The 14,837-nt window shown below is 34.0% G+C and overlaps 1 protein-coding gene across 1 annotated transcript; it reads left to right on the top strand.

Moving 5' to 3' along the window:
• The first annotated feature begins 891 nt into the window (after positions 1–891).
• Positions 892–2,237, top strand: LOC111367969 (transcription factor PRE5-like). The gene is made up of 2 exons (XM_022989121.1): positions 892–1,233; positions 1,814–2,237. Exons 1-2 carry the CDS (start codon positions 1,111–1,113, stop codon positions 1,964–1,966), a joined length of 276 nt encoding a protein of 91 aa, XP_022844889.1. The 5' UTR covers positions 892–1,110; the 3' UTR covers positions 1,967–2,237.
• The last annotated feature ends 12,600 nt before the right edge of the window (positions 2,238–14,837 follow it).

Here is a 14,837-nt window from a genome sequence, read left to right as displayed (position 1 = left end):
TGCTCGTTACCAAAGGTTGTTGTTTGAATGATGTAATTAATAAATTTTTTATATTATAAATTGAGTTAATCGTTTAAGAATTGCATGTTAAAACACATTTATATATGTCAAGTTGAAGAATTTACGAACATCATCAACGCAAACTGAGGAAGGATGTCGCTAGTGCAACTCTTATATAGTAAAAATAAAATGGAAATAAAGGTCTATTTTGCTTTATTTATAGGGATAGGGGGCTCGGGTTCGTCGTATGAATCTATCTCCTCTTCCTTCCCGACCCTTTTGCTTATTATGAGTTTGCTTCCTACGAGCTCTCCCGATAACTTTAAAGTTGTTGATTAAAGTGGTAATGGTGTTCGAAGAATGAATCAATCCTAGTCAAGATGAATGACATATAATCAAAGCCATGTAACCAGGTAGATTTCTTGGAACATGCTCGAGTTCAAATTGCGTAGGGTTATCAATGGGGGTATAGGATATGTACAATATAATAATCACATGGTCTTGCATATTGAGACATGCACATGAAGGCCCACATTGTTAGTACAAAAGAACACTTGCATTACTTTTAAACCAAGTTGAGATCAAGCCCACATTGGGAACATAAATTAAATAAAAAAAATTATGTCCTTGTTTTATTCATCTAAAAAAATTGATTTTAATTTAGATTATAACTAATAATTAATTTTAATCAAACATTTCACGGGATCTACAAATTTTCATACATTCCATCAACTTTTATAATAATGTACTAAAAAATCAATTTTTTTGATAAACCAAATGTAATTAAAAAAAAAAAAGAGAGAGAGAGAAATGTATTTTGAAATTAATAGAACAATGCATGGCATCTCCCTTCCTCCCAAACTTACTTGCTTATTAATAAGAAGCCCTGCACCACTTCTTTCTTCATTCTCCTGTCTTCTTCATATCCAACATCGCTTTATCTGCTTGTGTACTCTCTTTTTCCCTTCAAAACCTTTTTCTCTGTGATCTCTTTCTTGTGGTCCATTCCTCTTTCTAATCTTATAACAATACAGATTTCTCCTTTACATTTCTTATTCTTCTGCTTCATAATTTCTCAAGAAGAAAGAAACCGCCATACATTTCAGAGATATGTCGAGCAGAAGGTCGAGGCAGTCGACATCGAGTTCTAGGATTACCGATGATCAGATCATTGAACTTGTGTCCAAATTGCAGCAACTTCTGCCCGAGATTCGCGATAGACGCTCCAATAAGGTATGCAGAATTATACCGTACTCAACTTGATAGTGCCTACATTTTTAAAGACAAAGCATTAAATTTCTGCATCATGCAAGGTAAATTCATGCTTATATTATGGAAGTGCCTATATATATATATGTGTGTGTGTGTGTATGTGGAAATGTTTTATATAGTCAAACTAGAGAAGTATAAGATAGCAATGCCAACTCAGAGAACACATTAAAAATTATTATTTTTGTTTTTAACGTCTCCTATTTTTTTCACTTATCCATGCATATATATTATCTATAAATAATTGTTCAAAAGAAAGAAAATATTATTGACTCTTATATTAACCAAATTGATAATGAATTTGATCGAATGTATCACACAGTGTGAAATTTGTATGTTTATGGGTTAAAATTTGAATACTGACGATTTTGTTTTTTTTTCAAAAATGTTGTGTTTTGTTTCTTTTGAGCTGTAGTTGAAAGTTCTTTTTCGAGTGGTATAACTAAGTAAAAATGGAAAAAAATATAAATATATTTGCTGTCCCATTATATAATTATAAGTAAAATTAATCTTGAAATATAATGAAATTATTTTTGTTGAGCAGGCGTCAGCAAATAAGGTACTTCAGGAGACATGCAACTACATTAGAAGTTTGCACAGAGAAGTGGATGATCTGAGTGAGAGGCTATCACAGTTACTCTCTACCATAGATGCCGACAGTCCAGAGGCTGGGATAATTAGGAGTTTAATAATGTAATTATCATTATTATTATTATTATGATGATGATGATGTACTAGGTGGCAATAATTTATCAGGTAATTATTTAAGGATTTAGCTAGCTAGCTAGCTAGTTCTAATTCTCCTAGGTCTGGCCCCTATATATCTAGGCCAATCAGGCATTATTACCGAATTATTAGATTTTATGTCTCTGGAAATTCATATATGTTGTATTAGTAATTAATTAGTGTTACTGTTTATGTGTAATCTATCTAGCAATTAAAAAAAAAAAAAAATCATCTCCTTTTCATGTTTTGTTTGATTTACCTTCTATTTTGCATGGGTTTTGATTTCTTTAGTTAGAGTATATATAAAAAGTCTCATATTTCATTTTCTTACCTTAAAATTCTATTTTTTAAAGTCAATTAATTTTAATCATATATTTTGTGGGAGCAATAAAAATTAAATAATTATCAACCATTCAATTCTTAAAAATAAAATTTTAGCAAAACATTCACTTCCTTAGTTGATCCAATATCAACCCTCTCTTCCGAATCCTTACTCCTATAGGCCGAAGGGCTCTCTTCGAGAGCTATCTACTTGACTACATCATCTTCGACTTTATTAACGAACTATCATCTTGAACAATCCCTTTCAGTTCAGTAGTATCCAGCTCATCACATCATTTTTTCCATTATCGCTACTAGTACACCTGTATGCTGGACATTTTTGCAAACAGTGACCTTTACTCAATCTCAATCGTGCAATTCTAAGAGGAGAACGAGGACAGTAGACTACCATTAAAAGTCAACATAAAGGCTTCTTAGACCCCAGCTCACTATTTATTGAAAGACCAAACAAGAAATAAAAGTTGAACCAAAAAATTAATATATATTTTTTATTTATTTCCATTCACGTGCAAGTCGATGGCATATTTTTTAACAAATGGGTGGTGATCGATCTTCGACTACATGAAGCTAATGCCTGATAAAAGAAATTAAAACTTTAAAAAAAAAAAATTAAAAAAAAAAACACGATTTCATGTAATTTTTTCTCCTTTTATTGCTTATAAGTTGAACCATATTATGCTCTAAACTTAAAGAAAAAAGTACTTTATAATTAAATTATTCAAAACATTTTATAAGATAGAACTGAATCATCAATTAATTAGTTTAACGGTCCTTAAGACAGACATGATTTTCTTGACAAAAACAAAATGTTAAATCAATTAGACATTTTAATTAAAAGAACACATGGACAAGGATTAGTCGGTAATTCCGGAGACAATTTTGGGAGAGAAAACGACGTCACTTTCTTGCTTAATCTTATGTCTTAATCAAAAATAGTAATTGTAATAAACAAGAGACGGTGACTAACACATTATTATTTAACTGTTAATTTCTGATTAGGACCACTGAAAATTTGTCCGTAGAAAATATTGTGGTCGCCTAAGAAGATGACACCAAATCCATTGATTATACGTCATGTTGGCATCTCAATTGAAAAAGAATTTTGATTAAAAGAAATATTGTACTATTGTAGGACAAAAATGATGTCTTGTTAATTTCGAAAATTTAATTGTTTGAGCTTGAATTTTGATTAGATACATTGAATTAATTAAATAAAGACAAAAATTTAAGTAGTTTTCTTCTATGATTATAATGAGTCCAGCAAATCAAATAGCTAATTATTGTGGTTAGTTGATTACAAGTTGTTGATGTTCGATCTGAGAATTCACGTCGGATCATTTATGAATCCACTTTGAAATGGTCAAAGAGGATTTTTTATTTTTATTTTTGTCCATCCAAGCCCAAACATGATAGTATGCAAGGTCATTCGAGAATATCATCATGCATGATTGTAAAATTGATCTCCGTGGATGACAACACCTTACCCATTAGCCAATTTAAAGAAATGGCCTAAGGCACACACATATAGCCTACTTGTCACAATGACGTAATCATCGTCGAACTCTTAATTATCTACTGAAATCTCTCCAAATAGAATGATGACTCAAATGTCGATGTACATCTCTGTGGCATAATAAGACTATGATGGCAAGTTTCAATCTAGTGACTGCATAAGATGGTAAAAGCACACCGAAATAGGCCAACCATCTCAAATTTCTTTATACTAGTACTAAAATTCCAGCTAGTTACATCGTCATTACATTCAAAACTCCAACATATACAACATTGTTAGTTCTAGAAGCGCTCAATCACTTTTAGCCATCGACACAAGTTAGACCAATGAAGTATTGCCCTAATGCTCATAATTCTTAACATTAATTCTTTCCATGTGATTGCAAATGAAAAATTATACAATCATAGGACAAAAATGATGTCTCATTAATTAGGAAAATTTAGCAATTTTTGCATGGAAATGGGTTGATGTTAAGTACTTTAAATTGAATAGAATAAAAACAAATTTTTCATAGTTATCTTCTATGATTATAGCGAGTACCGAAAACAAAATATGCTAATTAGTGTGGTTAGTTGATAACAAGTTAAAACCATGTGGTACTGTCCTAATGATCATAGTCATTTTCATTAATTCATTCCATGTGATTAAAGTTGAGTAATGACTTTAGATATCATTTGTAGAAGTTTTGTCACATTACATAAACAAAGGGGGCAACTTACAAAAATGCCCTAAATTTTGGGGTGATTTTGAAAACTCATGACAAAATTGGGTTAAATGGTAAATAGTTAAGTTTGTACGTGTTTTTTACGCTCAGACATAAACCAACAGGGAAAATGCAATGTGGCCAGGCTCGGGGACCGACTCGGGGACAGGGTGCCGAGGTGGCAACACCTCGACCATTGGATCTGAAAAAAAAAATGAAGTTGAAATCGAGGGTTGAGGAGATGCCACCTCAGCCCCCTGTCCCCGAGTCTGTCCCCGAGGTGGGCACTGTAGCACGGTTGAACCAACAGTAGCTTCCAAATTTTCAACATTGTTGTATGCCAAGCTCGAGAAATTAAAAAATAAATCAATCAATCAATGGAAAAAAGGGGAAATCTTCCATAAATAAAATACAAATAAGATCGATGATTGCATCAACTACCTACTCTTCAAAGTTTTCTTTCCCAAATATGGGAAAAAATAAAATAAAAAATTACAGGGTTTTATGTTTTGGATTTTTTGTTCATTTAGTTTCCCAATTCTGTCATTTTAAAATCGTTTAATATCCTCTTTGCATAGACTGTTAAATAAAAGTCATAATTAGCAATTTCGAGCTGAATAAACTAGGATTGAACAAAACTCTAAAACCAAATTGAATTCGAACCAAATTAAACTGAATCGAGTGATTTTTTTTTTAAGTTAAACACTCGAGCGGATATTTGAATCAAGAATCGACGAGTTTGTTTGGTTCTCGATTTTAGATCAAGAACCGAATCTCCCTAATATTTTAAATTTATTTATTTTAAATAAGTCAAATTATTCTATTTTTTTCTAAATAAATTTGTTGACTAATTAATATAAGTTGGCATTTTTTCTTGGAACCAGACCGGAACCGTTTAGAATTGGCCGGTTCGGTTCCAAATCTTCTAAACAATGACTTGATTTTGGGACAAATTATTAAGAATCAATCGGTTCTCGATTCTAGTATGGGAACCGTCGGGAACTGGACGGTTCTCCTAGGATTTTTAACTTTTTTTCTTTTTTTGGTAAATGATATGACTCAATCTCCAATCAATTTTATAAAAAATAATCAGGTTCCTTCTTCATTTTAGACTCCAGCACTTTGTTCTTTCATTCTCCCTTCTTGTAATTCTTTGATTAATTGATTCTTAAGCCAAATTAAAATATTGAATAAATCTATACCTAAATAAATTTATTTACAATATATAATTTCATTTCTAAGATGCGAAAATTTTATTTTGTTTTCACTTTGATTACATAGTTGTTGATCCAATCGAAACTTTTCATCTACAAATTATAACCGATCGAAATTTTGTTTTCACTTTGATTACATTTGATTGTTAATAAATTTTCTTCTAGATTTCTACAAAATCTATTGTTTTTAAATTTGTATACTTAGTTTTCTTTTAATCTTTGAATAATATATTCGGCTCTTCTATATTTTGTTTAAATTATCACATTGGTAGTATCTTTAGATTTTTACTAGTGAACATTTTATTTTGACATTTTCAATGTAAAGAATCGAACCAGATCGAACCGGAAACGATTGGTTCAGTTCCAGTTCGGTTCCATAGCTAACTATGTAACCAATGGTTCCGTTTCTAAAATTTCTATCAGTATTCGGTTTGGTTCAGTTCCCTTTGAAATCGGAACGAATTGGATCGCGCCTACTCCTACTAATTAATTTAGCTCTAACCTAAAAATATGATTTTTCATATTTCTAATTTCCCGTCTAATCCTAATTTAATCTAATTGACCTAAATTTTACTCAAATCTGTTATTCTAGCGTAGTGCCGTTTTCTACCGTTGTGGAGAAATCAAAGTTTGACAGCGCCTCTTAATTATTGTGAGCTCACATTCTTCATCTTGTTATTTTAACAATCAAATCTATGAAAAATTTAGCAGAGAGAGACGCAAAAGATACATAAGATTGGACTAGTTTATTTTGTAAAAGTTAATATTGAACATGTCATTAGTTGAATTAATATAACTTCATAAATATTAAAAATTAATTATACTATGAAATTTAGGAATTGAACCGAACTGAAACGAATGGAATCGAACTTGAATGATTCCATAATTAAATTTGAACCCGATAGTTACATTTACTAAATATTCAAAAATTTTGAGTTCGGTTCAATTCTCTTTTGAACCAAATCGAACCATGTTTAGTCCTAAAATAAACTTCCACTTTAATTGTGGTATGGTTAGATAGTTGTAGATATATTTAGACGTAGAATTGATGCAAAGGCCAAAAAATTAGCGTTGTGAATGGGAATTGTATTCTATTTTGCTGTGAAAGATTATTTTTTTTCGAATTATAACTATCAAGAGCAAACAGAACAATGCTACCTTTCTTCTTCTCCTCCTTTCTTCTTTATTTTTATTTTTTATTTTTTATTTTTTTTGCTGATGTACTAAAACAAATCAAGACAACTACTTACTCTCGATTCAATTTTCTCTGTGCTTGTTGTTCAAAGATTGTTATGGCTGGGCCTGGGGGGTTTGAAGGTGCTGGGGTTTATAATTAAGATTGCAAAAATGGTGGAAGCAGAGGCTTGTGGATTGGGGCTACTTCTAGATTTAATTGATACATTCAAGGTGCTTGTAAAAATTAGAATGTGATAAAGTGATATTTCATCACTTTTATTTGAAAATGCCGTAGTATTTCATCAAAGCAATTAACTAGATACATATGTACGTATTTTTGAAAATTTAAATATAAGAATTCAAACTTTATTTCAATCTTGTATTCAATTTATATTTCTTCGAATCAATTCAATTGATACATTCAAAGTGTTTACGAGAATGAGATTGTAAAAAATTTGACATTCTGTCACCTTTCTTTGAAAAAGTCATAGGATCTCAATAAAGTAATTAATTGGATGTATGCATGTGCATTTTTGAAAATTTAAATATACGAATTCAATCCTTATTTAAGTCTTGCATTCAATTCTAATTTTTTTGAATCAATTCATTTGATGTGTCCAAAGTGTTCGTGAGAATAAAAATGGGAAAATGTGACATTCTATCTCTTTTCTCTAAAAAGGTCACATGTTTCATTAGAACAATTAACTAAATGCATGCGAGTGTAATTTTGAAAATTTAAATATACAAATTCAAACCTTATTTTCATCTTACATTCAATTCATATTTCTTTGAATCAATTCAATTAGTGCATCAAAGGTGTTTGCAATAATAAGAATGTAAAAAAGTCGCAATGTCTCATTGAAACAATGAACCGGATGCATACGAGGGTATTTTTGGAAGTTTAAATATACAAATTCAAACCTTATTTTAAACTTGCATTCAATTCATATTTCTTTAAATCAATTCAATTGAGACATCCAAAGTGTTTGCAAGGATGAGAATACGAAAAGAATGACATTCTCTGAAAAAGTTGCGGTATCTCATTAGAGCAATTACCTAAATGTCGTATGCGTGTTTTTGAAAATTAAAATATATGAATTCAAACCTTGTTTTAATTTGACATTCAATTCATTTTAAAAAAAAAATAAAAAATAATCCAATTGATGCATTCAATTTTGTCACTTTTCTTTGAAAATGAGAATGTAAAAAATTGATATTTTGTCACTATTCTATGGATTTTCTCTTTAAAAAAAAAAAGGTCACAATATTTCATTGAAGCAATTAACTAGATACCTATGAATGTGATTTTGAAATTTTAAATATATAAATTCAAACCTTATTTTAATTTTACATTCAATTCATATTTCTTTAAATCGATTCAATTAATACATCCAATCTATTTGCAACGATGATTGAAATTGTTGCCCAAATGTAATGCACAAACAATCTTTGTTAAAATGTAAATGTCACTTTTTAACAACAAATATTTAAAAAAGTGATAAAATCTCAAACAAAGTGACAGTTGAAAAGGTGACAAATATTCAATCAGTGAATTTATTAACTAGCACATAAACTTGGATTTGGAAGCTATTCAATAAAGTGAAAATATTCAATAGAAAATGTAAAAAAATATAATAAAATAAAATAAAATAAAAATAAAAATAATGACAAATGTTTTTCTGATTGCCTAGCCTTGAATCTCGTTTTCCAAACATCTTAACAAACTTCACATTTGTGCTTTGATCGATTCATCGAGGCATTGTCACCACCAAAGTTGACAAAACATGAAATCTCCAACTTCATTTTTCTATTATCTCTTTTATTAGGTTCTTTAAGGAATTAATCTCTGCCCTCCAATCCATTGCATCTCCATCTTGTATGCAATGAAATTTAATCTTTCTCGCCCTTTTTTGGATAACGGGCAATATTGTTCCATATTCACAAGTAGACTTCCAATTTAAAACCTTCGAGTACCCTGAGGCCATCTGGGCCAACTCATTTGCTAAGTCACTGTATATCCTATTAACGCACTGAAATTCTACTTGATCGAATTCTTCTAACAACTCTTGGGCAATTTCATATTGACTTATGATGAAATTACTTTGGCATTTAAAATCACCAATCAGTTGGTGAATTACCAATTGAGAATCGTCCCTAATGTTTACATTTTTTACCCCCATATCTATCATTACTTCCAGGCCTACGATTAAGGCTTCATATTCGACCTGATTGTTGGTATACATCCTATCCAAAGTGAATGCGAATTTGTAGCAAATCCTTAAAGGATTTATCAATGCTACTCCCACTTTTACACCTTTAGAGATTTTTGACCCATCGAAATACAACACCCAAGGTTTTAGTTCGAACGAATTGATTTCTAATTCAATTTCTTCAGGCATGTCAAGGCATGGATGATCGGCTAAAAAGTTAGCCAAAGCCTAATTTTTGACTGTCTTTTGGGGTATGTATTGTATTTCGAATTCTGATAAAGCTAACGTCCAAAGGCCTACCCTTTGGTGTAAAATAGGGTGAGAGAACATATACTTAATCAAATTTATTCTAGAAATTAAATAAACGATTACGGGCCGTAAATAAGCCCTTAATTTTGTACATGTGAGATACAATGCAAGACATAGTTTTTCGATAGCAGAGTAATTACATTCACATTTTGTTAACCGTCTACTCAAGTAGTAAATCGCCCTCTCTTCACCAAATTAGTCTTCTTGCATGACCATTCTAGCTATTGATTCTTTTTCAGTCGATACATACACTTTCATTGGCCGTCCTTGGATTGGTGACACCAACACTGGTGGATTTGACAAATATGTCTTCAGGCTTTCAAAAGCCTTTTGATGTTCTTCTTTCCAGACGAATTCGTCCTAATTTTTCAGCTTTAAAAGTGGCGAAAAGACTTTAGTTCGCCCTGCATAGTTAGAAATAAAGCGTCTTAAAAAGTTTACTTGGCCAAGAAATCTTTGCAATTCTTTTTTGTTGCTAGGTGGTTTGGCCTCTAGAATGGCTTTCGCTTTATTTTTATCAAGTTCAATCCCTCTTTTGTATACCAAGAAACCAAGAAAGTTCCCTACATTAACACCAAATACACATTTCAAGGGATTCAACTTTAGCTTATATTGTTTCATTCGCTCAAATAAATATCTTAACTGTTCGAAATGGTCCTCTTCTTTAATGGATTTGACCACTATATCATCTACATACACTTCAACAAACTTGCCTATCATATCATGAAAAATTAAATCCATTGCCCTTTGATAAATTGCTCCTGCATTTTTCAGGCCGAAAGGCATGACTACCCATTCGAAATATCCTAGAGACCCAGGGCATCTAAAGACAGTTTTGTGTATATCTTCCTCAGCTATATAAATTTGATTGTATCCTGAATACCCATCCATGAAAGAATACATGAAGTGTCCAGCAGTTGAGTCTACTAAAGAATCTACCATGGGCATTGGATACTCATCTTTGGGCGTGGCTATGTTTAAATTTCTAAAGTCTATGCACACCCTTAGTTTACCATTCTTTTTTAGCACTGGCACGATATTGGACAATCATTCGACATACCTGGCTGTTCTAATAAAGCCTGCTTTTAATAATCGCTTTATCTCTTTCTTAATTTCAGGGAGTACATTAGGAGCAAAACGTTTGGGAGGTTGCCTATGAGGTTTAAAATTAGGTTTAGTTGGTAATCTATGTTCCACTAAGTCTCTATCCAAACCAGGCATTTGTTCATATTTCCAAGCAAAACAATCTTTATACTCCTTTAACAAAACGACTAATTTATCACTAACCTCTTGATCGAGCATCTGGCTGATGAATGTTGGACGATCTTCTCCTTCATTGCCAATATTTACTTTAATCAGGGGGTCTTGTGCTTGAGCGTATCCAGGCTTGATGATCTGCATTACTTCATCGTCCAGCTCCTTTGTAAGCACTTCTTCTTCTAAACAATCCACCTTGTTGACTTCTCGGCCAATATTTTGTTCTAATTCGAATACTGCTAATTTGTCTTTCAACGCTTTCAGGGCTGCCTCTTCTTTTGCCTTGTCGTTGCATTCTTTATTGAAAGTCATTAATTTGGCTTTGAAGACCTGAATATCGGCTGTTTGCTCTTGTTGTTTAAAACTCATTCAAGACTCCTTAATTATTCTTTTGCCAATTATTGGCTCTTCTAGGGCCACTATATTTGGCCTCATCTGTCTGAACATTTCAGTGAGTGCGTCCACTGAAAATGGTTCTTCACTTTGCGCGACAACTTGAGTTTCTTCCCCATCTTGTACTACCCTGACAGGTCCATAGTTTTCTTCGTACATGAACTTTTCCACTGAGTTTGCTTCTGCGACAAAAGGCCTATGATCAGCCTGTACCACCTCTGCTTCACCCTTGTTATTCCAAAAAATCAGGCATTGATGGAGCGATGAGGGTATACAGCGACTTTCGTGTATCCAATCTCTTCCTAGTAACACATTGTAACTAGTAGGACCATCTATTACAAAGAAGACTGTGGTCCTAGTAGTTGTACCTATAGTTATGTCCAATGGCATAACTCCCTTAGCTGCAGTTGCTCCTCCATTGAAACTTGTAAGGATGACTTCTGTTGAAATCATATCCCCTTCTGTCTTTACGAATTTCCTCATCATCCTAGATGGAATGGTGTTTATAGCTGCTCTATTATCGACAAGCACTTTTGCCACAGGTATGCTGTTAACTAGAGCTTTGACGTACAACGGCTTCAAGTGTTTAGTCAATTTTATGGCTGGCCGTTTAAAAATAACATTTTCGGCAGCCTCTATTTCCAGCCTCTATTTCTACTTCCTGCTTGTCCTCTGTTGAGTTATCCTTTTGTGATAAGTCAACATGCAGCATATCGCACTGAGCCTCTGTCTCCTGATTCTCCTTCTTCTATTTTCTGATGCTTCCTCTTCAGTTACCCAACCTGTGGGAGGAGGCATTATTCTTGGAGGCGATCCATACTTTTCAGAACGAGGCACTCTCTTCTTCCTTTTGGGCGTCCCGTACAGCACGTAAAAATCGAAAGGACGTCCAGATGGTTCTCCCAGTAAATTTACTTCACGAACTCCCTCTCGATGTAGTTGCTTCAACAGAGTATTGTGCGATACTCCTCTTCTTTTCCTTTCTGCTTCCAGATCGATTTCCTCTTCAATGTCTGTCATACCATCATCTTCCTCACCATTGTAGGCCTCTCTAGAAATCTGGCCTTCTTCATATTCCAGCACGCATGTTTCTCCTTCGTTACCCTCTATTTCTTCTTCTTCTTTCTCTTTATTCTTGAACTCATTGGCCAGTAAATAATTATTAGCCACAACAGGAGGTAACGTATCGAACTGAATAGTAAGGAGCTGATCTGGATCTTCTTCATCTTTTCTATCTCGCTCAAACTTCGATCTCCCAGAAGAAGTTTCTGGCAGCTCTTTCATTGATTCATCTGTACCGATCTCTTCACTATCTTTGAGAACATTTTGATTGGCTACCTTGAGTAGTTTAGGCGTTTTAGGATGTGGCACTCCCTGTTGCTGCCTCATCATTCGTCCATAGTTTTGTTGGAAATGCCTTTGTTGGGTTCTAGTCATCTCGTCGAAGGGTATTGTCCTTCCTGCATTATACTGGAACGAATGCCATACATTTGGTCGGTGAGGTTGCGGCCTGAATGTTCTCCCATTATCTACTGGCCTGAACTGCCTCTCAAAAGGCGGTCCCTTGTAGAACGATGTACCTCGCCCTCTACCAGGCTGAGCATTTGGGAGGAGAGTAGGGCGATGGGGATGCTGCCATGTCCCTGGTTTCTCCGTATTCCCACTCACTTCTCTTTTACATCTTGCACACAAGACGTCTTCATCCTTCTTTGGCTCCTTCCCTTTAATACGCTCAAAGACATTGGGATGTGGTCTAGGGTCTTCTTCTCCATCATCTATAACCAATTTGAATTTTGGCAACTTGTTTTTGAAACCAGACGTCACCATATTCACTCCAAGTGGCTGTGGAAAAGGATTTTCATCCACTGCCATCTTCTTCTTATCATCGAACGTAATTTGTCCTGATTCAATGGCATCCTGCAACACACGACGAAAAACCAAGCAATTTTTAGTCAAATGTGACCATGCATTATGCCACTTGCAATATTTTTTACCCTTAATTTGTTCAGGGTTTGGCAATTTATGCTTATCGCTCAACTTTATCTGCTTATCCTTATATAATTTATCAAATATAAGGTCTGCTTTGGTTATATCGAACGAGAACGTTCTAGCTTTTATATTTTCATCTTTCATAGGCTTATCTTTGCCCGATAGTCGAGGCTTAGCCATTATGGGACAAGTATACGTGTCTCCTTTGACTAATTCGGCCAAACACATTTCAGTCTGATCGTATGACCCGTTATTGATGGTATAAACATCAAAATTTGGGTCTCTATAATAAGTCCCCTTGCTAGAATTTTTCATCTGCTCTTCTTCTCTTATCAATCGTTCATACCTAATCACGTTTGCACTTAATTGAAAAAGGTCAGGAAATTTCTTGTCTTGGAATTTCTTTTTTAAATCAAAACTCAAACAACCTTGAGCGATTTTGACAAACTCTTTTTTGGGCAGAGGTACAAAACATTTACTTCTTGCTGTCTTGAACCTTTGGAGAAAACCTTCTGCCCATTCGTTTGGCATTTGACGTAGGTTCGCCAAATCGGCCAAAGTAACTTCAGACTCAGTCTTATAAAACTGAGCGTGGAACAATTGTTCTAATTTTTGCCATGTTTGAACAGAATTCGCTGGCAAATTTATGAACCAGGAGAAAGTCACTCCTGTTAATGAACTAGGGAAAAGCTTCATTTTGTGATAATCAGTTACGTCACCACTTTGCAGTGTGAATCGTCCTATGTGTTCTAGAGTGGACACCTCCCCTAAACCGGTAAACAGTGAGAATTCTGGCACTTTATACCCTCTAAGCCATGGATATGTTTGGTCTATCCAATCAGGATATGGCTTTGTGTAAGTCGGCCTAATGACATGACGTACCCCAAAAGCCATCTGGTCCTGTACGATTTCCATAATCTGATTCCTCAACATGATGTTGGGGTCATATGGAATCCCTACAGGTTGGTTGACCGGTTGATTTGCTTGAGGCCTGATATTTGGTCCTTGATTAGGAATAAAATTACCATGATTTGGACCATTGTTACCATTACCCTGAACATTTATTCCCTCACGTGGGATATTCTGCCCGTTATTTAGGACATTATCTCTTACATTTGGATTACCCCCCAGGTTAGGTGTACCACTACCATTATTCTGATTTAGCATTACATCGTCCCCTTGGTTTGAAGTAGAGGGACCGAAATGTGGTTCTACCCTCTGACTTGGATTTAGGACTGGGGGATTATGTCCCACAACTGCCGTAGTTTGAAAGTGGTTTGCAAGAGGCGTAACTGGTTGACAAATTTGGCCTACTAACTTATTCATTATTTCATTCAAAGTATTCAGTTGTTTGGCCATGTTGTCATAATGTGCATTCCCATTCTGGGTAAATCTTTCCATATTATAAATATTTCGAAGATTTACCTGTTCAACGACATCTTGTGTGAGTTCTCCAAGCAGTGCACGCATAGTTTGAGGACTCAACTCTGCCATTGATTCGTAATGACTGTTACTGCTTTGATTTTGTCCATCTGTTTGTGGAGAGTTATGCTATTCCTTATATCGCTCGATCACAGACTGGATTCCTCCCTGACTTACTGCTTCTTTATCGGATCTCTAAGGCATATTGTTTCACCTTTTGTATTTTCAATACCAAACACCACTGTCCTACTGGGCGTGCCAAATTGTTTCGCGCGGGTTAGTCACTAACAATTAAAAAGGGATCAGACGATTGT

This window comes from Olea europaea, chromosome 18, assembly GCF_002742605.1.
Source record: "Olea europaea var. sylvestris chromosome 18, O_europaea_v1, whole genome shotgun sequence".
NCBI lineage: Eukaryota > Viridiplantae > Streptophyta > Magnoliopsida > Lamiales > Oleaceae > Olea > Olea europaea.
This window is presented reverse-complemented; position numbering and strand designations above follow the sequence as displayed.

Bases quoted from the DNA above. Each gene is read 5' to 3' on its own strand.
- LOC111367969 (XM_022989121.1), top strand. From the start codon at position 1,111: ATGTCGAGCAGAAGGTCGAGGCAGTCGACATCGAGTTCTAGGATTACC. The intron at 1,234-1,813 runs GTATGCAGAATT...TTTGTTGAGCAG, and splicing joins GCGATAGACGCTCCAATAAG to GCGTCAGCAAATAAGGTACT.